This window comes from Dromiciops gliroides, chromosome 4 (genome assembly GCF_019393635.1).
Source record: "Dromiciops gliroides isolate mDroGli1 chromosome 4, mDroGli1.pri, whole genome shotgun sequence".
Classification (NCBI taxonomy): domain Eukaryota; kingdom Metazoa; phylum Chordata; class Mammalia; order Microbiotheria; family Microbiotheriidae; genus Dromiciops; species Dromiciops gliroides.
Window position 1 is genome coordinate 223,257,937 of NC_057864.1, and position 27,725 is coordinate 223,285,661.

At 37.8% G+C, this 27,725-nt stretch overlaps 1 protein-coding gene across 1 annotated transcript in view; it reads left to right on the forward strand.

Moving 5' to 3' along the window:
* The window catches only part of GLP2R (glucagon like peptide 2 receptor), a 76,254-nt gene that overhangs the window by 35,941 nt on the left and 12,588 nt on the right, over positions 1-27,725 (forward strand). Inside the window, exons 9-12 of the mRNA XM_044003759.1 lie at positions 9,574-9,643; positions 17,670-17,758; positions 18,716-18,854; positions 27,589-27,630. Coding sequence (XP_043859694.1) covers positions 9,574-9,643; positions 17,670-17,758; positions 18,716-18,854; positions 27,589-27,630 — 340 coding nt within the window. The remainder of the gene's footprint in view (positions 1-9,573; positions 9,644-17,669; positions 17,759-18,715; positions 18,855-27,588; positions 27,631-27,725) is intronic.

Consider the following 27,725-nt stretch of genomic DNA (forward strand, 5'->3'; position numbering starts at 1 on the left):
TATTGCTTTAATTTCCACTTCATTGGTGGTAACATCACCCTTTTCATTTTTGATACTGGTAATTTGGTTTTCTTCTTTCTTTTTTTTAATCAAATTAACCAATATTTTATCTATTTTATTGGTTTTTTCATAAAACCAGCTCTTAGTTTTATTGATTAATTCTATAGTTTTTTTGCTTTCAATCTTATTAATTTCTCCTTTAATTTTCAGGATCTCTAATTTAGTGTCTAATTGGGGATTTCTAATTTGTTCTTTTTCTAGCTTTTTAAGTTGCATGCCCAATTCATTAATCTCCTCTTTCTCTTTTTTATTCATGTAAGCATTTAGAGCTATAAATTTTCCCCTAAGCACTGCTTTGGCTGCATCCCATAGATTTTGGTATGTTGTCTCATTATTGTCATTCTCTTGGATAAGGTTATTGATTGTTTCTATGATTTCTTGTTTGGCCCATTTATTCTTTAGAATGAAATTATTTAGTTTCCAATTGATTTTCATTCTACTTTTCCCTGGCTCTTTCTTACATGTAATTTTTATTGCATCATGATCTGAGAAGGATGTATTTACTATTTCTGCCTTTCTACATTTGACTATGATGTTTTTGTGCCCTAATACATGGTCAATTTTTGAAAATGTGCCATGTACTGCTGAGAAAAAGGTATATTCCTTTCTATCCCCATTCAATTTTCTCCAGACATCTATCATGTCTAACTTTTCTAGTAATCTATTCACCTCTTTCACTTCTTTCTTATTTATTTTTTGGCTAGATTTATCTAATTCTGAGAGGGGGAGATTCAGATCCCCCACTAGTATAGTATTACTATCTAATTCCTCTTGTAACTCATTTAACCTCTCCTCTAAGAACTTGGATGCTATACCACTTGGCGCATACATATTTAATATTGATATTACTTCATTATCTATAGTACCTTTAAGTAAGATGTAATTTCCTTCCTTATCTCTTTTAATGAGATCTATTTTTGCCTGCACTTTGTCTGAGATAAGGATTGCTACCCCTGCCTTTTTTACTTTAGCTGAGGCATAATATATTCTGCTCCAGCCTTTTACCTTTACTCTGTGTGTATCTCTCTGCTTCAAATGTGTTTCTTGTAAACAGCATATTGTAGGGTTCTGGTTTTTAATCCACTCTGCAATTCACTTCCGTTTTACAGCAGAGTTCATCCTATTCCCATTCACAGTTATTATTACTGACTGTCTATTCCTCTCCATTCTATTTACCCCCTTTGTACTTTTCCCCCCTTCTTTCAGCCTATTCCTCCTCACCGACATTTTACTTCTTACCCCTACCTCCCCCGATCTGCCCTCCCTTTTTATCACCCTCCCCTCTTTTCTTTACCCTTTTCTCCCTTGCTTTTGTCCTCCCTTCTATCAGTCCCCCCCTTTCCCTTCCCCTTTTGTTTTCCTAAAGAATGAATTAAGTTTCTTTATCCCAATGAACGTATATGTTATTCCCTCTTTGAGTCAAATCTAATGAGAATAGGGTTGAAACCATGTTCCCCCCTCCTTTCTTTCCCTCTATTGTAATAGATTTTTTTTCCACCTCTTCATATGATATAATTCATCCCATTCCACCTCCCCTTTCCTCTCCTCCCCATAGACTCCCTTTTTATCCCTTTAATTCTTTTGTATCATCACATCAAAGACAATTTATATTTATACCCTCTATATAAAGTCCTTCTCTCTGCCCAAATACATTTACAGTTTTTAAGAGTTATGAGTATTATCTTCCTGTGTAGGGATATAAACAGTTTAACCTAATAGGGTAACTTTTTTTTTCCCCTCTGTTTACCTTTTTAAACTTCTCTTGGGTCTTGTATGTTGAGATCGAATTTTCTATTCAGTTCTGGTGTTTTCACCAGGAAAGATTGAAAGTCTCCAATGTCATTAAATGTCCATCTTTTCCCCTGAAAGAAAATGCACATTTTTGTTGGGTAATAGATTCTCGGCTGCAATCCAAGCTCCTTTGCCTTCCGGAATATCATATTCCAAGCCTTGCGGTCCTTTAATGTTGAAGCTGCCAGGTCCTGAGCAATCCTGACTGTGGCTCCATGATATTTAAATTGCTTCTTTCTGGCTGCTTGGAGTATTTTCTCCTTCACCTGATAATTCTGGAATTTGGCTACAATATTCCTTGGAGTTTTCCTTTTGGGGTCTCTTTCAGGAGGTGATCGGTGGATTCTTTCAATGATGATTTTATCCTCTGATTCTATGATATCAGGGCAGTTCTCCTTAATAATTTCCTGGAATATGGTGTCTAGATTCTTTTTCTGGTCATGGCTTTCAGGCAGTCCAATGATTCTCAAATTGTCTCTCCTCAATCTGTTTTCCAGATCAGTTGTCTTTCCAATGAGGTATTTCACATTTTCTTCTATTTTTTCATTTTTTTTTATTCTGCTTGACTGATTCTTGGTGTCTCATGGATTCCTTATCTTCCAACTGTCCCACTTTAATTTTTAAGGCATTGTTTTCTTCAGTGAGATTATGCACCTTTTTTTCCATTTGGCTAAGTGAATTTTTTAAGGTATTGTTTTCTTCAGTGAGATTATGCAGCTTTTTTTCCATTTGGCCAAATGAATTTTTTAAGGCTTTGTTTTCTTCAGCTTCCTTTTCCAAGGTGCTGATTCTCTTTTCATAGTTTTTTTGTTTTGCTTTCATTTCTCTCCCCATTTTTTCTTCTACCTCTTGCAATTGATTTTTAAAATCCTTTTTGAGCTCTTCCAGGAAGGCTTTTTGTTCTTGCGACCAATTTACCTTCCCTTGTGAGGCTTCAGATGTAGACAATTTGAGGCTATTGTCCTCATCTGAGTTTGTGTTGGCTTCTTCCCTATTGATACAGAAGCTCTCAATGGAGAGGGCTCTTTTTTGCTTCTTACTCATTATTGCAGCTTATTTATTTATTCTTTAAGTTGAGGTCTGCTCTGGGGGCACCAGGGTCCCTGTTTTGGGCTTCTTGTGCAGGGGTATAGGTGCTGTGTGACCAGGCTTTTACTCTGAGGCCTTTATGTCGTGTGGAGATCCCCAGCCCTGCACTTCCTGTCTGATTGTGCTCGGCCAGCCAGGCGCCAGACCCCGGCGTCTGATCCTGCCGTTCGTGGCCCTCTCGGCCGGTGCAGGTAGGTTTTTCCACTGTCCTTCTTGGCCACCAGATTTTTGAGCCAGGTTCCGGGAGCCTCAGTTGTTCGGCTGTGGTCCGCAGCTCCTGCTGACTTGCCCCGACCCCCTCGGCGCTGGGTTACTGCCCTGCGCTGGGCCTCCCTTTTGCCCGAGTCAGACCGACCTTTTCCTGAAGTCTTCTAAATTATCTCTGGTTGGAGGACTGTGTCTCTCTGTCTCTTTGCAGGTTCTGTAGTTTCAGAATCTGTCCAGAGGCTTGATTTAATGTTCATTTTGAGGGAACAGAAGGAGAGCTCAGGCAGCTTGCTGCTTCCTCTCCGCCATCTTGGCTCTGCCCACCATATTTCTTTATGTGGGTGCTGCTCTGGCTATTTGCTCTTTTTCTACCTATTCTAGACAGGCAAGCCTGTTCAATATCTGAACCACAGGCCTGCCCATACTCTGACAACATATTCTCTATCCTTTTAAAATATATATATTTTATATTTTGTTTTCCCCAATTGCGTGTAAAACAATTTTTAATATTTGTTTTTCAAAACCTTGAGTTCCAAATTCTCCATCTCTCCTTCTCCCCCCTCACTGAGAAGGCAAGCAACTTGATATAGGTTATACATGTGCAAAACCTTTCCATATTAGTCATTAGTGAAAGAAAACATTGACCAAGAACACTCTAAGCAAACTAAAGAAAGCAAAAACAAAAGTATGCTTAGATCCACACTCAGACTCCATCAGTTCTTTCTCTAGAGATGGATAGCATTTTTCATCATAACTCCTTTGGAATTGTCTTGGATCATTGTATTTCTGAGAGTAGCTAAATCATTCACAGTCGATCATCATATAATATTGCTGTTACTGTGTACAAAGTTCTCCTAGTTCTGCTCATTTCCCTTTGCCTCAGCTCATGTAAGTCTTAACAGGTTTTCCTGAGAACTTCCCACTCAACATTTCTTGTAGCACCATAGTATTCCATCACAATCATATACCACAATTTATTTAGCTATTCCCCAATTGATGGACATCCCTTCAACTTCCAATTCTTTGCTACTACTAAAAGAGCTGCTATAAATATTTTTGTACATATAGGCTCTTTTTCTTTTTTTTTTTTATCTCTTTGGGATACAGACCCATAGTGGTATTATTGGATCAAAGGGTATATATAGTTGTATAGCCCTTAAGCACAGTTCCAAATTGCTCTCCAGAATGGTTGAATTAGTTTACACTCCACCAACAGTACATTAACATCTCAATTTCTCCATATACCCTCCAATATTTGCCATTTTCCTTTTCTGTCATTTTAGGAAAGCTGATATGTGTGAAATGGTACCTCAGAGTTGTTTTAATATGCATTTCTCTAATAAATAGTGATTTAGAGCATTTTCCCATTTGAATATAAATGATTACTTTTTCTGAAAATTGCCTATTCATATCCTTTGATCATTTATCAGTTGGGGAATAGCTCTTATTTTTTATAAATTGGACACAGTTCTCTATATATTTGAGAAATGAAGCCTTTATCAGATAAAATTTTGTAAACATTTTTAACAGTTTTGCTTACTGTCTTTCCCTCCATCCTACTCCCCCCACCCCATTTATCCTACTCTATCTTTCCATTCACCCTGTCCATCCTCAAAAGTGTTTTGTTTCTATCACCTCACCCAATCTGTCCTCCCTTCTCTAAGCCCCTCTACTCCTCTTCTCTTATCTTCTTCCCCTTCCAGTTTCCTGTAGGGTAAATTTCAATATCCAACTGAATGTGATGAGAGTAAGGTTCATTCCCCCACCCCCAACTCCCCACCTCCCCAACTCCACCACCTCCCCCTCCATTATAAAAGCTTTTTCATGCCTGTTTTATGTGAGATAATTTGTCCCATTCTGCCTCTCCATTTCCCCTTCTCCCAGTGCATTAATCTTTCTCGCTTCTTAATTCATTTTTTTTTACATATCATCCCATCATATTTGACTCACACCCATGTCCTCTGTCTGTGAATACTCCTTCTAACTGTAACAATTGGAATGATGCCACCTGCTAGAGACTTACTGTAGGAAAGCTCCAACATGAGGAGAGGGCCTCTGAGGGCAGGACCATGCGTCTTTTCTTTGGCGTCAGGAAGTGACTTTTGCTTGTGGGAGAAAGAAGGGGGAGGCTGGTGTGCTGGCTCACTCTCTTTCCTGAGGACTCTGGTGGAGAAGGGAGCTACAAATGCACTTTCCCTTTAATAGATAGAGGAATCTAGGCCTTTCTTTCTCTCTTTACTAAATTCTTATTCTCCTTAATAAATGCTTAAAAGTCTAACTCTTGCTAAAGCTTATAATTTATTGGCAACCACTCATTAGATATTTTAGACAGTATAGCTAGAATTTTAGTCCTTACATAACTTCCCTAATGATGATTCTTGCATCTTCCAATGCAGGAATATAAACAGTTTAATCTTTTTAAATTTCTTAGGATTTCTCTTTCCTGTTTACCTTTTTAAGTTTCTCTTGAGTATTGTATTTAAAGATCAAAATTTCTATTTAGCTCTAATCTTTTCATCAGGTATAGTTGGAAGTCCTCTATTTCATTGAATATCTACTCCCCCCGCCCCCCTCACCCCAAGGATTACTCTTAGTTTAGCTGGGTAGCTCCTTTGCTCTGTGAAAAATCATATTCCAAACCCTCTGATACTTTAGTGTAGAAGTTGCTAAATCTTGTGTTATCCTGACTGTGGCTCTATGATATTTGAATGATATTTGAATTGTTTCTTTCTGGCTGCTTTCAATATTTTCTCCTGTGAGCTCCAGAATTTGTCTATAATATTCCTGGGAGTTTTTATTTTGGAATCTCTTTCAGGAGGTGATCAGTGGATTCTTTCAATTTCTATTTTACTCTTTGATTCTAGAATATCAGGGCATTTTTCCTTGATAATTTCTTAAAAGATGATGTCTAGGCCTTTTTTTTATCTTGGCTTTCAGGTAGTCCAGTAGTCCTTAAATGATCTCTCTTCAATTTATTTTCTTGTTCAGTTATTTTTCCAATGAGATATTTCACATTTTTTTCTATTTTTTTTTCATTCTTTTGGTTTTGTTTTATTGATTCTCGATGTCTCATGGAATCATTAGCTTCTATTTGCTCCATTTCAATTTTTAAGGAATTATTTTCTTCAGTGAGCTTTTGTACCTCCTTTGCCATTTGTCCAACTCTACTTTTTAAGGAGTTCCTTTCTTCAGTGAATTATTGTATATCTTTTTCCATTTGTCCAGTTCTGCTTTTGAAGGCATTCTCTTCAGTATATTTTTGTGCTTTCTTTACTATTTGACCTACTGTGTTTTAAGGAATTATTTTCTTCAGGTTTTTTGTGCCTCCTTTACCAAGCTGTTGACTATTTTTTTCATGATTTTTTGGAATCACTCTTGTTTTTTTTCATTTTCCCTCTATCTCTCTTATGTGATTTTTTAAAAATCCTTTTTGAACTCTTTCAGAAATTCATTTTGGGTCTGAGACCAACTCAGATTTTTCTCTGAGACTTTGGATGCAGCAGTTTTGACTTTGTTGTCTTCTTCTGAGTTTGTGTTTTGAGCTTCCTTGTCACCTGCAACTTTTTATGGTTAGGTTCTTTTTCATTATTTACTCATTTTTTCCAGCCTATTTCTTGACTTTTAAATCTATGTTAAAGGTGAGGTCTGCTTCTGGGGTTGAGGGAGCATTGTTCCAAGCTTCAGGTTTTTTGTTCAGCAAGCTCTAGGGGTTCTATAAGATTCTGGCTCTTCCAACATTGCATGATGTATGAATAAGTGTGTTTACTACTCTCCTGACTTGTGCTCTGGTCTATCAGTGACAATAAGCATTCTTTTTTGCCCTAGAATTTTGACCAGGTTCCCCAGTCCCCTGCAGCCACAAACTCTGGTGTATGAGTACTCCTCCTTATCCTGGAACTGCCACCCAGGCCTGTGACCCAGATCCATGTATTGACAATGCAACAGAGTCCTGCACCCAGTTTTAGCAAAGTAACTCCTGTAATCTCCTTCTGATCAGTTGTTTAACCCCCTTACCATCTGTGTGCTGAGAACTCCAGAAGCTGTTGCTGCTGCAGCTGATTCAATCACCCCCAGCTAGTTGTACCACCAAATGGGGGCATTTAAGTGCCCTGACAGCAGCAAGAAGAGTGAGGGAGAACAAGAAGTGTTTTCTGTTTTGGTGGACCAAGTGAACCTTCCCCTGTTCTTCCAAAAAGTGGCATATACCAGTGGTTTCTCAAACTTTTTGGTCTCAGGACTAAAGGAGTGGATAGAATGCTAGACCTAGATTCAGGATGATGTGAATTCAAATCTAGTCTCAGACACTCTGTAATGGGCAAATCACTTAATTTCTATTTGCCTTGGTTTCCTTGACTATAAAATGGGGATAATAACAGCATCTATTTCCCAGGGTTGCTGTAAGGATCAAATGCCATAATATTTGTGAAACATTTAGCACAATGTGTGACACATGCAGGCACTTAATAAATGTTTATTTCTTTCTTCCTTTCCTTCCTGTTGATATTTAACACATTTGAAAATAAAATCTTAGTAATATTATAAATAGTTTTGATCTTGCAGATCCTCCTAAAAGATCTCAGGGTTTCCCAGAGGTCCCCTGGACCATACTTTGAGAACTACTGGCATATACCATAAAAAGAGCAATAGAGCATCAAAGCTGGAAGGTACCATAGAGCTAGAACCTCATTTAGTTCTTTCCCAGGATGGAGATATTAAATCATAACCTCCTTAACAATGGACTTCAATTTCATTTTTTCTTCTCCATTCCCATGGCCACAGCTCTTGTCCCATCCCACAATACCTTCCATATAGACTTCTGCAAAAACTTCTAAAATGGTCTTTCTGTCTCCAGGCTCCTCATATTCTCTGTTGCAGATTCCTCTCTGCCTACACTATAACATCCAAGCTTCTCTGTTTGCCTTTAAAGGCTCTTCAAAATCTGATTCTGCACCATTTCCTTTAGACCTTATCTCCTGTTGGGCTGTTTCTTTACTGTCTCATGAACATTTCATACTTTTTTATTGCCTCCGATCATAACTTTCCCTTCATATGGAATGTCCTCCCTTATTCATAGCATCATAGATTCATAGATTTAGACTTAGTCATGGTTTTTACATTTTGCAAATGAGAAAACTGAGACTTAGAGAGGTTAAATTACTTGCCTAAGGTCACACAGTTAAAAAAATGTCAAGGCAAAGTCAAGAGCTTTAGCCAATATCCAGAGAAGTATCATAACTTAGTGAATGGAGTGCTAGACTTGGGGTCAAGAATAGCTGGGTACAAATCTCACCTTGGAGGCTTATTAGCTGAGCTACCATGGGCAAGTAAGTCTCCTTCTTAGCTTAAGTTTTCTCATCTGTAATAATAGTGGCAGTGATTTTGGACATCAGCTCTGCTATACCCCTATTCTTTTCTTCCTTCCTCCTCCTACTTTTCCATCTCAGGGACCGAGAATCAATTCAACATCACTTTAGTGACTGTGACATACATAACAAGCTTAACTAGTCTCTGGCTTCCCTCAAAACCCCTATGATTCTGAGCTATAGGCTGAAAATCCCTTCCCTTATCCTTATTACCTACCCACGTAAGATTTTCCTCCCCTTCCCTAACCCCATACATCCCTATTCTACTCTTCCTTCCCTTTTCATTATATTCTCTGGATCCCCTCTCTTATTTTTCACCCCTGCCTTCCCTGCAGAAATAACTATCTAGGTATTTTGTATTTACTTATATGTGTTTATTTTCCCTCAATAGGAAGTAAGTTCTTTCAAGAACAAGGACTGTCTTTGTATCCTCAGTACCTAGTATAGTGGCTGGCACATACTAGGCTCTTAATAAATTCTTGTTCAGTTGAATCATTCCCTCTTTCTCCTAATGAAAGCTCCTTAAGGACAGTAACTTAAAATTTCCTCTCCCTAGTACTTAGCACAATGACCTTGTAGATAGTAGGCACCTAATAAATGCTTGCAGAATTGAATTGATATCACTATTAAGTTGAACATAGCATAAAAAAATATAAAGGAACATCCTAATTCTCATCATTACCATCCTCACTATTTTAAAAGATGTCCATGTCCCATCCCTATTCCTAGTTCTACATCTTTGGCCAGGCTATGAGGATGCTTTCCCTGACTCTATAACCAATTTCACTCCCATACAGTCAATAACTTACATTGGACAGCTCCCAGACTACCATCGAAGGCCCATCTCCTCAACACATGGCTTATTTTTTGGCTTGTGTTAGTAAAATATAGGAGACTTCTTCAAAACTTGACAGTGTCTTTCCCCAACATTTTATGCTTTGCTTTATACAATCGACCATGGGAAATAGTAGACTGCAATGAGGAGTCTAGGGGACATGAATTTTTTTCTTTTAATACTGTCCCCATTTCTAAGCCTATCCTTTTGTGTGCTATTTCTTCATAGGTGCTGGGGGACAAACCAAAATATGAAAATCTGGTGGATCATCAGAGGACCAATATTACTTTCAATTACAGTAAGGAACGCATTCTCTTCTCTGTCCAGTAACTTGCTTCTCTTAATTATCTGCCTCAGAATGTTCAGTGCCTCTTGAGGACCTGAGCATGGACAGAATATGTTGGAATCTGGTGGACATGATGAAATCAGGTTGAAAGTAATTTCTCTTATTCCCCCAAGATAAAATGCTAGAGAAGGCAGAATTTAAGCCTGGAGGTTAATTCAAAATCACTTTCTGACAAATCTTGTGGACAGAGGAGAAAGTTAGCAAAAGGGAGGAGTATTAGAAAGTCTAGTATGTGAAGGATAGAGCCAACTTGTATGTAAAAGGATTTTTTTTTCATTGATATTTGCCCTAAAGCAGGTCTATGTATAGATTTCAGGGACTTCATAAACCTGGATTAGGGAAAAAATGATATCTTTATTTTCACTAATTTTTTATTTCCTTCATAATGCTATGTATTTTATTTTATGCATTTAAAAACATTATTCTGAGAAAGGGTCCTTGGGTTTCACCAGATTTCCATAGGATCTATGACACAAATGAGATTAAGAATCCCTGCTAGAGGTTGTATAGTATTTGTTTTCATTCTTTTACTTAATTTTTTTTTTGAGAAACTCATTTTAATGAAAATAACAGTATCAAATTCCAAAGGAAGCCCATAGGTCAAGGAAGCCCATAGGTCAAGGAAACACTATTGTGGAACATAGTCTAATGAAACAGAATTTTGAAGTAGAAACCCTACAGAATTGTATATTGTATGTATAAATTATATATATAAATATAGTATTGGTGTGATTTTTGTAGTCAAAGGTAAAGTTGGAAAGTCGGGTAGCACCATGGCATGAAAATGGACAGGAAATTACATCATGGGTCTGTGTCTGGGCAAGATCAGATGAATTCTCACCAATCAGAAGAAGCCTCGGATCCAATAAAATGGGTCCGAGGGTGCTAAGAATCACTTAGTTTTTAGATAGACTTTAAAAAGCAACTTAATTGTTGGTACTCTAAATGTGAGACCACTTTGACTTCCTTCTGGAGAAACTAAATAATATCAATGATGACAGTCTCATAACAGATTCAGAGGTAAGGAAGTTGAAACTAAATGGACTGATCTCTCACAGGATCTCCTTGGAGAAGCAACTAAAGGAATTAGTGTCTGGGTGTCTAGTTCTTCATATAATCCCTGCTACTTAAAGAACTGAGGCTGGTGGATGGCTTGACCCTGTCTCAAAAAAAAAAAAAAAGAAGTTAGTGGAGACAATTAGTCATCTATCATCGAGTTTTTCATGATGAGCAAATGTAAAAATATTGCCATGAAGATAACTGTAGCTTATGCTCCATTACCTGTTGCAGGAATTAAGGAAGCAATGGAATTCTGCAAATGACTTGATAAGGCTCTCCAAATTACGTGGACATGTTAATTAATGACTAATTATTTCAGTGCGAAAATGGGAATTGTGGAAGATGGTTAAAAACATATTGAGAGGGGCAGCTTACTAGCTGTGTCACCTTGGGCAAGTCACTTGACCCCAATTGCCTCACCAAAAAAACAAAAACAAAAACAAACAAAAAAAACCATATTGAGAAATATGGCTCAGGACCAAGAAACAACAGATGCCAAAAGCTTATTATAGACCACACATACACATGTCTCATGCTTATGTATACTTTCTTAGAGAAGAACACAAGACTTGAAGTCATGAAAAACAGTGTCAGAAATAGGATTTGAATCCTTTCTAAGCCTCAGAATCCACATTTCTTATGCCTATGTAACAATGTAATGATGCATACTCACAGCATCGTGAGTAGCAAATTAATTAGTGTATAGAAAGTGTTTTGCAAATCTTGAAGTACTCTATAAATGTCAGCTATTACTTAAGAAGAGGACCCAAAGGTGTCAAGGACCAACCAAAGTATATCTAGAAATAGATACATATTTCCTTTGAGGGAGGAGGCCAGACCATAGATCCTATTAGTATAAGGAACTCCTGGTGAATTAAACTACCTCTACCAATGCAGATCTATATCTATTACTAGGTCTGCAACTTGAAGAGCTTGCCTTAAGAGTCTTAAAGAGTCAACTGGGGCATTGAGAGGTTAAGCAATTTGTCCAGGGTCACACAAAAAGTACTGACAGTTCTAGCTTGAAGTAAGCAAATTCACTTTACCTAAAGAGGAAATCCACATTCCAAAAAACAAACAAACAAACAAACAAAAAAATGACCACTTATGTTGACTTTACTGCACAGTACTGGGCTCTCTTTCCACTCCTGCCCCTCAGCTCCTTGCTTGGCCTGCTACCCACCCCCTCAACAACAACAACAGCAACAGCAACAGCAACAACAACAACAACAAACCTAAAAACAAAAACAAAAACAAACAACTCTCTCCAAGTGAAAGTAGAAGAACTTTGAATGGAAAGACCACCACTGCAGCCACCAGATTGAAGACAGGTTGAGACTTCTAGGGACCAGAGATGAGACCTTTGTCCTGCCCCACCATGTTTCTGCACTCCTTCCCCTCCCATGTTCTTCCTCAGTTCTGGCCAGGTCCCTACATGTTCCTTTTCCTGCCCTCTCTTCTCTGTGTCCAGCTCCCACATGTTCTTGAACCCTCCACTGTCAGGCAGAGCCATTCCAGCCTTTCCTCCTTCTCTATGTCCTTGGCAAAATCTGCATTATGTAAAAATAACTTCATGAAGTCTGTGGAATAGCTTATGTAAAGCAAAAACTCTCTGTATATGTCAGAGCTCAAGACTTAAACCTAAGTCGTCTTAACTTTGAGACTACCTTATAATCCATGATATCATATTGACTATCACTTGGTACATAATTCCAAGTATGTAAGGGTGTGACCCCTTTCAGACTTCAGCAAATTTATAGCACTTATAGGGAAATTTTAAAAGATGAGGTTTCACTCAGGCTGCATTTTCACCTTTTCAGATGTGAGGAGAACATTCTGCACTTTAGAAAAGATTTAAAACTTTGAGTAGGCTCATTTTCACCTTGTGAGGCTTTGAGGAGTTTCATTTATGAAAAGACTAGCAAAACATATGAGTTGTCAACATCTGCCCCAAGCCACTCATTTGCTTAGACCTACTAGGAAAACTAGAAATTAAAACAAAATAAAATCTGGGGATTTCATTGGGGAATCCTGAATCCTAGAAGTATTTGTTCATGATGGGGTAAATGGCTACTGTTAAAGTAGCTTAATTTGGGATGTCTTTGGTGTGGACCTTCTACATTATAGTGCCTTTTACCTCTCCACACAGCATGTATAGATCCCTAATCACTACCTGGCTGACTGTCCTCCCTTTGGAATATCTAGGTTTCCAGGAAGGACCATTACAATATGTCCATAGTCAATACCTCTCAGAATCCTAGGAGTAACCTTGTTGTGAAGGAATATACTATCCCTATTTACCACTTTAACTCTCCATGTACACAAACCATTTATATAAAACTAGCCATTTACAATAATGACACTTTTAGATCTTAAACATAGCATTACTTAACTATAGGAGAAAAGAAATATTGATATCAGGTATTCATAAATGAAAGTAAATACAGAAATAATTTTAAAAACCACACAATCTAAATAGAACTGGGTTATATTCTTCCACCAATGCACCCAGTATCTGTGGGAGATTGGGCATATGCAAAAATCTGTCAAAGAAGCATATGAATGAGAGAAAGCTATGTGTTTGCAGTAACATAACTTTGAACTATAGGCCTGGATGCTATGGGTTAATTCATGAACATATGACTAAAACAAAGCATTTCTTTGCTAATTGTTCCTCTTCTGATTTTTACCGCTGTTGATTTAGGCAAATCCCTTTCAGATGAGCTTAGAACTCTCTTCACTCACAAGGATTCTTTATTGTCCAATTAGATCTCAACTTTTCTTTCTACACAGAAATGTGGTTGCAAAATCTGCCCCTCCTTTTTTTCTTAGACCAGTAGCACTTTGGAGAGTATCTCACATTAGAGGTTATGCTGAAGGGAAGTAGCTACAATTTAACTACTCTTCCAATGATCTCCAAGCTCTCTTCAGTCAATCAGGAATTCCATAGGTGAAGTCCTCTTTCACCTGACTGCTCTTGCTCTCATCACAGAATGATGACAAAGCTGGTTTTCTATTCCCTGCTGAGTCTTACTTCTGCCCATTCTTCTTGACCACTCCAAACACAGTTGACCATTTCCCCTTTTTCACTTAACTTTCCCTTCCTTCCTTCCTTCCTTCCTTCCTTCCTTCCTTCCTTCCTTCCTTCCTTCCTTCCTTCCTTCCTTCCTTCCTTCCTTCCTTCCTTCCTTCCTTCCTTCCTTCCTTCCTTCCTTCCTTTCTTCTTCCCTTCCTTTCATCGTTCCTTTTTTTCTTTGGACAGCTCTTTAAAAAACACAATGGCTTTCCATGACTTAAATCTGAGTATCTTGGTATTGAGCAATTCACTTTTCACTTAGAAAGGAAAAACTGAACAGTACTCAACAGTACTTATTTAACCATCCTACAGTTTTCAAACACTTGTGATTTTTCATTTTATGAGGTTTTTCCTCTTATATTTTATAAGAGTTACACACAAATTAGCTCTGGGATCACAATACCCTGTCTCAGAATGGTCCTCCACAACTTGTTTCCTTGAAAACACTTTTTTCACAGTCACATTTCATCAGTTTTCAATAAATAAGTTTTTTTCCTTGCCCCTTTAAACCAAAACACTTTTCACATCCAAAAGAGGCATTATCCTATATTCTTTACAAGGTGATATAAGTTTCTATGTTGCTGCCATATTTCATTTAACACTTTAAATTGCTCATTGTCCCAACTGAAAACTATGTTTTGTTAAATATGGGATTTTAGCAACTTTTATTAAACTAAATTTCCCACTTCCTTGAAGCACAAAATTATTCACCTATAAAAAAGGCAATACTTTATATCCTTTGACAGTTGATTTAATTATTTTTCTCTGTGCAAAAGCTGTTTTTCTCTCAGTCCCAAACTGCTTCATATGAAAGAGCCAAATCATAAAGAGCAGAGCCTTACACCTAGAATGTCCTACCTGCAGAAATAAAGATTTTGTAAATGTTTTAGATGATGACCAAACATGTTAAGATTAGGGGACCCAACCATATAAGAGTTGAAAAAAGAATGGAGGGGGCAGCTAGGTGGCATAATGGATAGAGCACTGGCCCTGGATTCAGGAGGACCTGAGTTCAAATCCAGCCTCAGACACTTGACACTTACTAGCTGTGTGACCCTGGGCAAGTCACTTAACCCTCATTGCCCTAAAAAAAAAAAAAGAATGGCTAGGATGACCCTGCTTGGCCACCTTCTACCTTGGTGGTGGCAAGTATCAGAGTTTAGGCCCTGAGGGAGCAAATCTAGAGAAGTTCTTCTAGGCCAAAGCTAAGGGTGTCTGTTCTTTCTGAAAACAAAAAACAAAAACAAAAACAAAAACAAAAAAACACAGGTCCATGATTAATCCCTACTGCTTATTTCCTCTTAGGTTATCCTCATAAGAAGTTCAAAACAATATGTATGTTTACAAACACATATATACATATACACATACATACATACATACATACATACATACACATTATTGTTCAGTTGTTTCAATTGTTTCCAACTCTTTATGACCCTTTTGGGATTTTCTTGGCAAGTACTCAAGTGGTTCACCATTTTCTTCTCCAGCTAATTTTACAGATGAGAAAACTGAGACACCCAGAGTCAAATGACTTGCCCAGGGTCATACGGCCTGTAAGTATCTGAGATCAGATTTAAACTCAAGAAGATGAGTTAAGTCTTCCTGACTCCAGGCCCAGCACACTATCCACTGTATCACGTAGCTGCCCTTAAACATACACATGCATATATATATATGTGTGTGTGTGTGTATTTTTAATATATATGTGTGTATACATGCATATATGCATGTATGTGTACACACAGAGAGAAATAATAGCTCTTCTGACTTATATAGCACTTGATTTATTTATCCTCACAACAACCCTGGGAGATAGGTATTATTGTCATTCCCATTTTATTGGAGCAGGTAGAAGTTAAAGGTCACACTGCTGGTAGGTGTCTCAGATTAGACAGGAATTCAGGTCTTTCAGACTCAAGATCCATCACTCTATCTGCTGTGCTACCAAGCTACCTCTAGAAAGAGACAGGCAGAAAAAAGACAGGTGGAGACATAGAGAAACAGAGACAAAAAGAAATAGGGGCACAGAGAAAAGTAAAGAGAGAGGTCTCTTCCTCATTTTCTTGGATTATTGTAATAGCCTCCTAAATAGTTTCCCAGCTTCAACTGAGTCAGGGGTGGGACATTGCTTTGCATTTCTTAAGAAAAAAGCCTAAGAGGAAATGAGCTCAAATTGAAGAAGTCAGGTTTCAGTTTAGGCATACTGACCTGTTTTAGGGCATGAGCCTGGAGCATTTTATCTATATGTGAAACACCCTCTCTGGGCTGAGCCCCCAACTGGCATTCACACTAGTAGGTTGAATTCCCAAAAAGCAGCAGCTATCTTGGGTTCTATGGGCAATTCTGTGGATCTGCATGAATAACATTATAGGTCACTCTGTCCCTTTACTGTTTACCCACTGATGAATTCCTATTAATAGTGATTCCAGTAGACATAATTGGGTCAAAGTAATGGCATTTGCTAAGATTGTATAATGGAGTTAGATGCCATTAACATCTATTGTGGACAAGAATCTCACATTTAAAGTACCAACATTTAAGTTATTGGTTATAGGGTCTGGAATATATTAATGGTATAGATTTTCAAGGAAATAATAGATGGTTATCTTCCTCAAATTTTCAGTTGCTTTAAATGGAGCCTTTCCTTGAAATAGAACGCAAAAATGACCTCTCAGGTTCTCTTCTAGTATTTTTATTCAATGGCATTTAGAACAGGATTCTATGGTTTAGTGAGAAGCCATGTGGTATAAGGAATGGAAATATGGATGCTCTTAGAGACAGGAAGACCTCATTTTAACTTTTACCTCTGACATATACTAGCTATGTGATCCTAGGCAAGTCAACCTAACCTTTCACTAGGTAACTCTCTTTAAAAAAATATTTTTATAGTATTTATTTTCCCCCAATTACATGTAGAGAGCATTTCAAACATTCACTTTTTAAAAGAAATTTTGAGTTCCAAATGTTCTTTCTCCTTCACCTCCCCCCCCCCCCGCTCCCCATGGTAAGCAATATAGGTTATATTTGCACAATCATGTAAAACATATTTCCATATTTGTCATGTTGTGAAAGAAGAAACAGACCAAAAGAGACACACACACACAAGTTAAAAATAGTGTGCTTTCATCTGCATTCAGACTCCGTCAGTTCTTTCTCTGGATGTGGATAACATTTTTCATCATGAGCCCAGGCAATTCTCTTAAGTTGCAAAGCAGCTATCAATTTGCATTGATAGAGGATCTTCCTTACTTGGAGCTCATTACATAGATGAGATCATGAGTCTGGTAAGAAAAAAGAAAGCCAAACAAAACTGTATTTAAATGTTTATCACCTGATCAGCTGAGATCTAAATCTGTCCTAGGTTTCCAACTTGACATGTGTTTCTTAAAAACCTATTAAATCCCAGACATAATGTGTGGCACTGTTGATACAAAGATGAAAAGAGAATTACAGACTAATTGAGAAAATACTACACATGCAATTGTGATAGGAGGGAGAATTAGGATAAGCATCTGGGACAGGTCCTCAGAGACACCCTTATAAGAAATAGGAAGTAGAGAATATTTTCAATTGCAAGGATCAGATAAGTCTTGAGAGAGAGAGAGAGACAGAGAGACAGATAGAGAGAGAGAGAGAGAGAGAGAGAGAGAGAGAGAGAGAGAGAGAGAGAGGGGACTCTTGAAATGGAGTAGACCTAGAAGGAAGAGAAGTATTCCAAGATAGAGATGTGGCAGTGTCTTCCACAGTGTCCTTATTTAGAAGCCTGAGAATGAGTGAATAGGATTGATCCCAGGGTTCTGTATACATCACTTACTCATGTTTGTTCTTTTTTTCTAGGTCAATTTCTTCATCTTCCTGAAAATTCTCAAGTTGCTTATATCTAAGCTCAAAGCCCATCAAATGTGCTTCAGTGATTATACGTATAGGTAAGTGGACAAAGGGAACTATTGCCAAAAATAATCATCTATATTCCTAGGCTGTCAGACATAATATATTGAGTTTAAACTAACATAGCTTCCAGAGCCTTCTAGAACAGGATACCTTTAAGCTCTGCAAAGCATTCTACATATATTATCTCATTTGATCCTTTCAACAACCCAGTGAGATTAGTTTTAAGGGTATTATTATCCTCATGATAGTTGTCACAATGGATAAAATTCTTGGCCTGAAGTCAGGAAGACCTGAGTTCAAACCCAACCTCAAATATTTACTAGCTGTGTGACCCTGGGCAAATCATTTTACTTCTATCTGCCTCAGTTTTCTCAGCTATGGAAATTAAGAACAATAATTATAGCACCTAACTTACAGGGTTGTTGTGAGGGTCAAATGAGAGGGAAACAATATAAATGACTGCAATAATGTAAATTCAAACAACACTAAAATGAAGTCAAATGCTGTATAATTATTCTGACCAATTGGACCCATTTCTTGTAGAGATAGAAAATTACTGGTATGGAATGCTGCCACACTGTTAGAAGTAGAGGTTATGCCATCTGGTTTTGCTTGAGTATTTCTCTTTGATACAAAGGAAGACTCACTAAATTTGTATGGAGTGTGATTAATGCAAGTATATCTGGAAATGACTGAAATATAAAACCAAAAGGAATTAATAAAATTTTGAAAAGTCATGTAAAAGGGACTTCTTGGGGAAGTTCTTGAGCTGGGTGGCATACTGATAATAAAAACTCTGGACACAGTGCAAGAAGGTCTTGGAGTAGTGAACAAAATTGAAGAAAGGGGTATAGTTAAGAGAGGGTGCTAAGAGAGCAGCAACTGATTTGGACAGTTACAACATGGAGATTGATCATCAGTATACCTCCAATTTACTGGTTTTCCATTTTGGAATATTACTATACTTAACAGTTACTCTTTACAATTTTTAGGTTGGCAAGATCAACACTGGTCCTCATTCCTTTGCTGGGTGTCCATGAGATAGTCTTCTCCTTTATCACTGATGAACAAGTTCAAGGTTCTTCAAAACATATAAGACTCTTCATTCAGTTAACAATGAGTTCTTTCCATGTAAGTAGGGTTATAAATTGAAATGGCTCAATTTTGAGAAAAGAAAAGTGATTTTTATTTAAATAGAAGCATCTAGGTGGTGTGATAATTAGAACACTGGACCTGCAGTAAGGAAGACCTGAATTTAAATCCAGTTTCAGGTACTTTATTAGATGTGTGACCCTGAGCAAGTCACTTAACTTCTGTCTGCCTCTGTTTCCTCAACTGCAAAATGAGGGTTGTTGTGAGGATCAAATGAGCTCTTAGCTTATTCCCACCTACCCCCTTTCTATCCCCAACAAATCTCATCTGAAAAATCTAAAGATTCTTGATATGAAAATAGCTATTTCAAATGTCTTACTCTGATAAGTCTCCAAGTCAGTTGCTCCCACCAAACTCTCTCTCTCTTTGTTTCTCTGCCATAACCCCTTTCCAAGGAATTAGTTTCATCTTTCAGTCCATTTCAATGCATAAAGGATATGTAGATGTCCATGTCCCAACATTTTTTTTTTTTTGCAGGGCAATTGGGGTTAAGTGACTTGCCCAGGGTCACACAGCTAGTAAGTGTTAAGTGTCTGATTCCAGATTTGAACTCAGGTCCTCCTGAATCCAGGGCCGGTGCTCTATCCACTGCACCACCTAGCTGCCCCATGTCCCAACATTTTTGAAGTGAAAATATGCTGCAATTGTATTCACAAAATGTCAGTCCTAAAAACGTCCTTATTGGCCAGCTGGTCCAACATTTTCATTTTATAAATTAGCAAAGTAAGGCCTAGAGAGGGGAAGTAACTTCCTTAAGGCCACACAACTAATTAGTGACAGAGGTAACCAAGTCTTCTGATTCCCCCAGGTCAATACTCATTCTACTGTACAACAATACCTCACTATACCTAATACTCCCAGGCTTACATGGGCTTACATTCATCTTTCAAAGAAATTTAGTGTAGTCTTGCTGATGTAGTCCTGGTCTCTCTTGATCTATTCTCTTATACATGTCAGCCTTGATAAGGGATCCTTCTATCTTCTCATTTGGAGGAGAAGTTTGGATTTCTGTCTGTATGCTGGGTGTCCAAGTATAGTAGAATAACTCTCCACTGAATGGAATATTTCTAGCTTCTCTGTTATGCAGGGAAAAGGGTCGCAAGTATAGATTACAGATTACCTGTTAGAAGTACTGGAAGATAACTGTGGAAGGAAAGATAGTTGCCCCAGATTAATGATTTGATAATTATTAATCATTTGCTAATTATTCTTCTTTACTTCAGCCATTAAATCATTACATCTCTTGATTCTGGCAATGATTAGATTTTAGATTAGAACCATCCATTCCTATTTACCATTTGATACCAGAAACATGGGCATGCCTATTCAGTTCTTTGTTGTTTCTCCATTCTGTAGGCATCATCTTAGAAATTTTTATTATTTGTATGAATTTGTGTGACTCCTCATCTTATACCCCTTTTATAAAGTGCATATTTTTGTACATGATATACATTATTCCAAATGAACATTATTCAAAACTCTGGGCTATCTAGGACTTAAGATGTGAGATGGAACATGGGATGGGGATCTCTGGGACAAGCAGCTGTAGTTTTTAGTTCAGACAGGACAATAGTAAACTTGAAAAGGGAAGCTAGACAGACCTGAGGCAAGGCCTCAATCCAAGGACACAGAGTAAAACCCAGGAAACATGAAATGAAATAACTAGCTTAAATCAGTAGAATGAGGTGTAGACTAGGGTCAGATCCTGGAGACAATCTAAATTGGTATCCAACAGAGTAACAAAAGTGGTACAGGGGAAAAGTTAAGAGAGTTCATAGGGATCAGTATATTGAACATTCAGGTCTAATGTTCCCTGAACAACTATGTAAGGTCTGAAGTCTACTAGAGTTCAGGTAGTATTGACCTTTTGCTGAAGTGAAAATTACTTTAAGCAAAAATAAATAATACAATATTGATTGGTTTTAATTGTGAAAACATGTTAAATCTATTTAAATCCTTTGGGTGATTTCTAAGGCTAATTCAAGTTTTCTTTGTTAGCTTTCCATCAACCCCCTTTAAAGGTACAGTCTATGTTCATTCAAATGAAAAAACAGTGATGATAGTGTTCTTGTTGTTTTGGGGATTTGGGAAATAAATGGATACAGTGGCCTCTTGGTTGTCTAGTCACTGGTCCCTGAGCTTTTTATCAGTCAGGAGTGATTCCTTGTAGTCCTATTGTACTCTATACTTTTCTTTATGCATACTCACAGTTCCTTCTTACCATTTGATTTATCTTGTTCCCCCAACTTGTTGTTGTTGTTGTTGGTACGTCATTCTTTGATCTTTATTTTGCGGGGGGGAAGGGCAATGAGGGTTAAGTGACTTGTCGGGGGTCAGTTAGTGTCAAATGTCTGAGGCTGAATTTGAACTCAGGTCCTTCTGAATCCAGGGCTGGTGCTTTATCTGCTGCACCACCTAGCTGACCCCTGGTACTTCATTTTTGAAGAGGATCAATGACATCATGAGAGCTATGTCTTGACTTGAGAGTGAATTGGATTTAAGGGCAAAAGCTATATTTTATTCCTTTTTGTATTCAATTCAACAGACATTTATCAAGTGCTTACTGCGTGCAATCTGGTGAGGGAAGTATAAGGTAGAATAAAATACATTATTTACCCTCAAGGAACTTAATAACCTAGTAAGACCCTTTCTTATTCATCTATTGTGTATGTAACAGGTGCACAATAAATGTCAAATTAAATTTCTCATTTGAATTTTATACACTCCAAACATCCACACATTCACAGTGATGTGCTAACATATATCTGCTCCTTTCCTGGGTTGGATCTTTTTTTTTTTTAATAATATGTCTAGGGTCATATACAAGTGAGTTTCTAAGGCTATATTTGAACTCAGGTCTTCCTGACTCCAGATACAGTGTTTTATTTTATTTTATTTATTTATGTTTTTGGTGAGGCAATTGGGGTTAAGTGACTTGCCCAGGGTCACACAGCTGGTAAGTGTTAAGTATCTGAGGCTGGATTTGAACTCAGGTCCTCCTGACTCCAGGGCCAGTGCTTTATCCACTGTGCCACCTAGCTGCCCCACTGGGTTGTATCTTTTTTGTTTGTTTGTTTGTTTGGTTTTTTGCAGGGCAATGAGGATTAAGTGACTTGCCCAGGGTCACACAGCTAGTAAGTGTCAAGTGTCTGAGGCCAGATTTTAACTCAGGTCCTCCTGAATTCAGTGCCAGTGTTCTATCCACTACATCACCTAGCTGCCCCCAGGTTGTATCTTTTAATGAGGAATATATGTGGGGCTTGTAACCTATGGAGTTCACACACAAATTATTAGGGCAGAAAAAAAATCTCGTAGTTATTTAATGACTAGCCTTTGGATCCTTGACTGACTTGGGAGTCCCTGGTTCCCTTCAGCCCTGCACAACAGATGTAGTTGTTGTTGTTTAGTTGTGTCTGACTTTGTAATCCTGTATGGGGTTTTCTTGGCAAAGATACTGGAGTGGTTTTCCTTTTCCTTCTCCTGTGGATTAGGCAAACCCAAGTTAAGTGACTTGTACAGAGTCATACAGCTAGTGAGTGTCTGAGGCCAAATTTGAATTCAGGTCTTCCTGACTCTAGGCCCTGTGCTCTATCTACTTAGCTGCACAACAGATGCAGAAGGGCATATAAAATCTCCCTTTACTATTTTGTTGACTCTTCTGTTTTTGTCCCTGTTTTTCTGCTCTCCTTCTTAAAATGTGCTCAGAACTGAAAAGAATACTCCCATTGTGGTCTGGCTAGCATAGGCTCTAGTGGAAACATCATCTCTCATACTCTGAACACCTCTGAAGCTGAAGCCTGAGAGAGTTGCATTTTTGTTTGGACTGCTATATTGCATCATTAATTCCTAATGTGCAGTCAGTGCACTAAAGCCCCTCACTATGTTTTTCTTTTGTCTAGCCAGGTTCCCTGATTGCTATCAGATGACATATAGAGAAGATTCTCTGTTCAGCTGGCCTAATTTTCCCTATCACCCATTTTCCTGATCCTTTTATGATGACTGGAGCCAGACATCAACAGGCTCACAGGACATAGGAAACCTGCCCCTCCTACTATTCTTCCAAACAGGTTCCTTCATCTCTTAGCTCTTACTTAGGGCCTTGCTAAGTTAGCTGGACTTTGGAACCTCCCAACTTGGCAACCTGTCCCTCAATATTCTAATCCTATAAGTCTCATACAGAGGTCAGAAGAAGCAGTACAAGAACACCTCAAGGTCTCTCTGTGAGACATGAGAGTTCCTGGCACAGGACCACCCAATATGGCACACCCCACTCAAAGAAGGCACTGAGCTTTATGAACAAAGCAGGATCACAATAACACAAAGGAAATGTGGGATGTGCAAAACTAGAGACTTCATCCCAAATGCTCAGATGGACTATCTAGGCCCAAACTGTAGTACAGCCATTTGAGCTCATCCTGGACTGATCAGCCATAATCAAATACACTGGCAATTGATTGGATACATGGAATGAGGGAGAGTGAGAAGTCAAAGATGACACCAGGTTGCAAACCTGAGTGACTGGGGGAGATCATGAAAAATAAGGAAGTCCTTTCTTGACTCTTTACTCTCCCTCATCCCACATACCTAGTCAAATGCCAAATCTTATTTCTGTCTCCACAGCATCTCTTATACCTGTTCCCTTCTGCTCACACAGTTATCTCCCTAGTTCAAGTCACACCTTGTAGTTCTGACTACTTATCTGGTAGGGACACCCAGAAATGCTAAGGTAATTTTGTGTTACCTCTATTCCTTAAAGGCTGTATTTACAAACCTCAAGATATAAAATGACAACAGACTCCACAGGTGGTGGAAATTTTCTATTCTGACTCAAAACATGGTGGAATTGCTGAAGTGGGTCAGGGCTTCATTTAAATTATTCATATGCATTAGTCAGCTTAATGATTAGCAAATGTCCAGATTTTTTTTCTTATTTTCAAACTAGTCTTCTGTATAGCTTGGGGGCATGTGCTCTGAAACATGATCTGATCATTCTCTTCTTGTCTTCCATTATGGTAAATCAATAAACAAATGTTTCTTAAGTGTTTACTATTCTAGAATACTAGAACTTGCTCTAAATTCTGAAGAAACAAAGACTTAAGTTAACCAGTTCCTGTTTAAACTACAATAGAGGAGACAACATAACCTTATAAATATGTATATATAAATATATAAGTATATAAGAAAATATATACATAAATATATATTATATACACACAAGATAAATGGAAGACAAACAAGAGGGAAAACACTAGTAACTGGAGGGATCTGGGAAGGCTTTATGTAGAAAATGGGGCTTGAGCTGAATTTTGAAAGAAACCAAGGATTTTAATAAGTGGAATTGAAGACGAAGAGCATTACAAAAATAGAAGATGTGGGAGGATCTAGGTGGTGCAGTGGATAAAGCACTGGCCCTAGATTTAGGAGGACTGGAATTCAAGTCCATCTTGACACTTGACACTTACTAGCTGTGTGACCCTGGGTAAGTCACTTAACCCTCATTGTCTTGTCCAAAAAAAAAAATAGATGATAGCCAGTGTGAACGCATGGAGTTGGGAGATAGAGGGCCATGTTTGAGGAGCAGCAAGTAGGCCAGTATGATTAAACCATAGAATTCATGGAAAAGAATAATGTGTATCAAGGCTGGAACAAGAAGGAAAAAGGCTTAGAGATCATTGAATCCAACCCTCTCATTTTACATGTTGTAGAGACAGAACAACAATATTGGGAAACAGACTGAATTTATGGGGTATGGGAGAGTGAGAGATTGAGGATAACACTGATGTTTAAGACTTGGGTGACTAGAAGGATGGTAGTAACCTTGAAAATAATAGGACACTTACTAGTTGTGTGACCCTGGGCAAGTCACTTAACCCCAATTGCCTCACAAAAAAAAAAGAAAGAAAAAAAGAAAAGAAAGTAATAGGAAAATTCAGAACAGAGTGGCTTTGGGGGAAAGATAATGAGTTCCGTTTGGAGTATTTTGATTTTGAGATGCATATATGATATCCAGTTTGAAATGCCTAAATTGGTGATATAGCTTAGGAGAAAGATTAGAGCTGGATTTATAGATATGGGAGTTATCTGCATAAAGATGATAAGTATAAAATAACAGCAGGAGACCTGGGTTCTCTTTCCAATTCTACTAAAATAACTTGTACAATCTTGGATGAATCACTTAGCTTTTCTAGTCCTCAGTTTCCTCTCTTGTAAAATGAAATGATGGGGGGAAGCTAGGTGATGCAGTGGATAAAACACCGGCCCTGGATTCAGGAGTGCCTGAGTTCAAATCCGGCCTCGGACACTTGACACTTACTAGCTGTGTGACCCTGGGCAAGTCACTTAACCCCCATTGCCCCACAAAAAACAAAACAAAAACAAAAACAAAAAAAAATGAAATGATGATCTAAATCATCTCCAAGATTCCTTCTAGCTCCAAAATCCTATGAGGGTGTATTAGGGAAATGGATTAATATGGATGATTCCTAACTTTGTAGTGCTTTCTTTTGCCCTTATAATAGTGAACAATGGACTCTTCATGTGACCATTGGCATTGGGAGAAAAATCTAGGGAAAACACCAGAGAGCTTCAAGACACAAGGGTTAAGGAAAATCAGTTCCGCCATCAAGCTTTCTGGATGGTGGCTATAAGAAGAATTATTGTTTTCTGGGTTTGTATTGGAGATTCAAGGAAACTATATCTTTCCCCAAACCCCATTCCTCTCTTCTCCTGTTGATAAGGTTTCCTGACCACAATATACTCTTAGGTCAATATTTTGGTCACAACAGAAACTACATCACTACAGTTGATGGGAATACAAATAAAACTAAAATTATCAATGTTTGCATCCAAGGTACCAGTTCAGTTGAGAAGTGAAAATCAGGTGTTAAAATGATGAAGATAGAAGGCATCCTAGTTTAGTTGTTCTTGATTGCTAGAGACTAAATTCAATTGTTTCTGTGCTGTTGAAGGATTTCAACACTTTAAAAGAACACTTGAAAGAAAAGCCCCATTCTCCTTGCTTTAATTATGGTTCTGGGACCATGCAAGTTGGGCTATATCAGATGCATGAAGTAAATCAGTGTTTCTCAAAGTGTGGTACATGGACCCCTAGTACTAAGACCTTTTCAGGGGTTTCTGAAGTCAAAACTTTTTAAAAACATTTATTTTTATTTATTTTATTTTTTGCAGGGCAATGAGGGTTAAGTAACTTGCCCAGGGTCACACAGCTAGTAAGTGTCAAGTGTCTGAGGTTGGATTTGAACTCAGGTCCGCCTGAATCCAGGCCTGGTGCTTTGTCCACTGTGCCACCTAGGTGCCCCCACCAAAATGTTTTATTATAATAGTAAGGTGCTACTTGCCTATTAAAATACTCCTCCCGTTTCCAACTACATAGCTGTGTGAAGCTGGATTTTCTTCATATACATCAGTTACATATTACAATAGATTGAATGCAGAAGCAGATATGGGAATCCAGCCATTAAACTAATCTTTAAAGAGATTCACAAAAATGTATAAAACAATGTATTCTTTAATTTTTTTTCTGTTTTGGAAAATATATTTTCATAAAATATTATGTTTATGCTAATGTATAATGGCTTTGTTATTGTTAATTAAGTGCATTGATAAATATTTTAAACATTCATCAATTTAAATGACCAACATAGTAAATATTGAGAGAGATAAACCACACAAACAAAAGTTCTTTGGAGACCTCAATAATTTTTTAGTGTTTAAAGAGATCTTGAATCTAAAAAGTTTGAGAACCACATGAGGAGACAGGGTCTGGTTTTGCCTAGCTTAGGTGTGAGTCTTACTGAGATCTCTTAGTTCTAGATGCCCCTATGTAGACTGCTAAATCTGCCCTATTCCCATTCCAAGGTCCATTGTTCTGGTTTCTAAGAAATCATTCTTCTTCAGCTTATTGGACCTCAATTTCCTCATGTGCCATTTGAGGAGATTTTATGATCACAAATTAGAAGACATGTTAGAAAATGCCTTATCCAACCCTTTGATTTTGCAAATGGGAACACTGAGAATTTAAGTGGTGGTAGAGACAAGAGTAATACCCAGATCTCAACTTAAGAAATAATAAAAGAAGCATTTCCATAACACGATAGAATAGAAGAAAGGATGATTGTCCATGAAATGGCAGATCTATTATGTACAACTTACTACTACTTTTAAATATATAATAAACTTATGTAACTTTCTCCTTTTTTCCCCCTTTTCTCCCCCTACACCTTAGAGGCTACCATTAGAACATATGTGTATATGTGTGTGTGTGTATCAATGTGTATATATACATATATGTATGTGTATAGAAATGTTCTCTATATGTGAATATATATATGTTCTATGTATGAATATAGATGTATATATGTAAAACCATTCTATATATACTTATTTATCAGCTCTTCCTCTGGATGCAGATAGAGTCTTCTTTCATATGTCCTTTATAGTTAATTTGGGTATTTATAATAGTCAAAATGGTTTAGTCAAAATCACACTGGCCTGATTTCTAAGGTTCTTTCCAGCTTTAACATTCTCTAGTTCTGGTTTTAACCTTTGTTCCCTAACTTCTACTGAAGTAAAAATTTGTCTCAGAGGAAGAGACAACTTTTCTTTGCTGGTTAGGAAGTCAAAGTGCCCGCCCAGGCTCTGCTTCAAAACCAAAGTTGAATCTAACTTGATTCTTCCTCTTTTTTCCCCCCAGGGGCTTCTTGTGGCTTTCCTTTACTGTTTTGCTAATGAAGAGGTAAGGATCTCTTACAGCTTCCTAGTCTACAAGGTATCATATTCCTCATTATTCACATGAACCAGGTATATATGAGAGAGTGCCACAACTGGGGC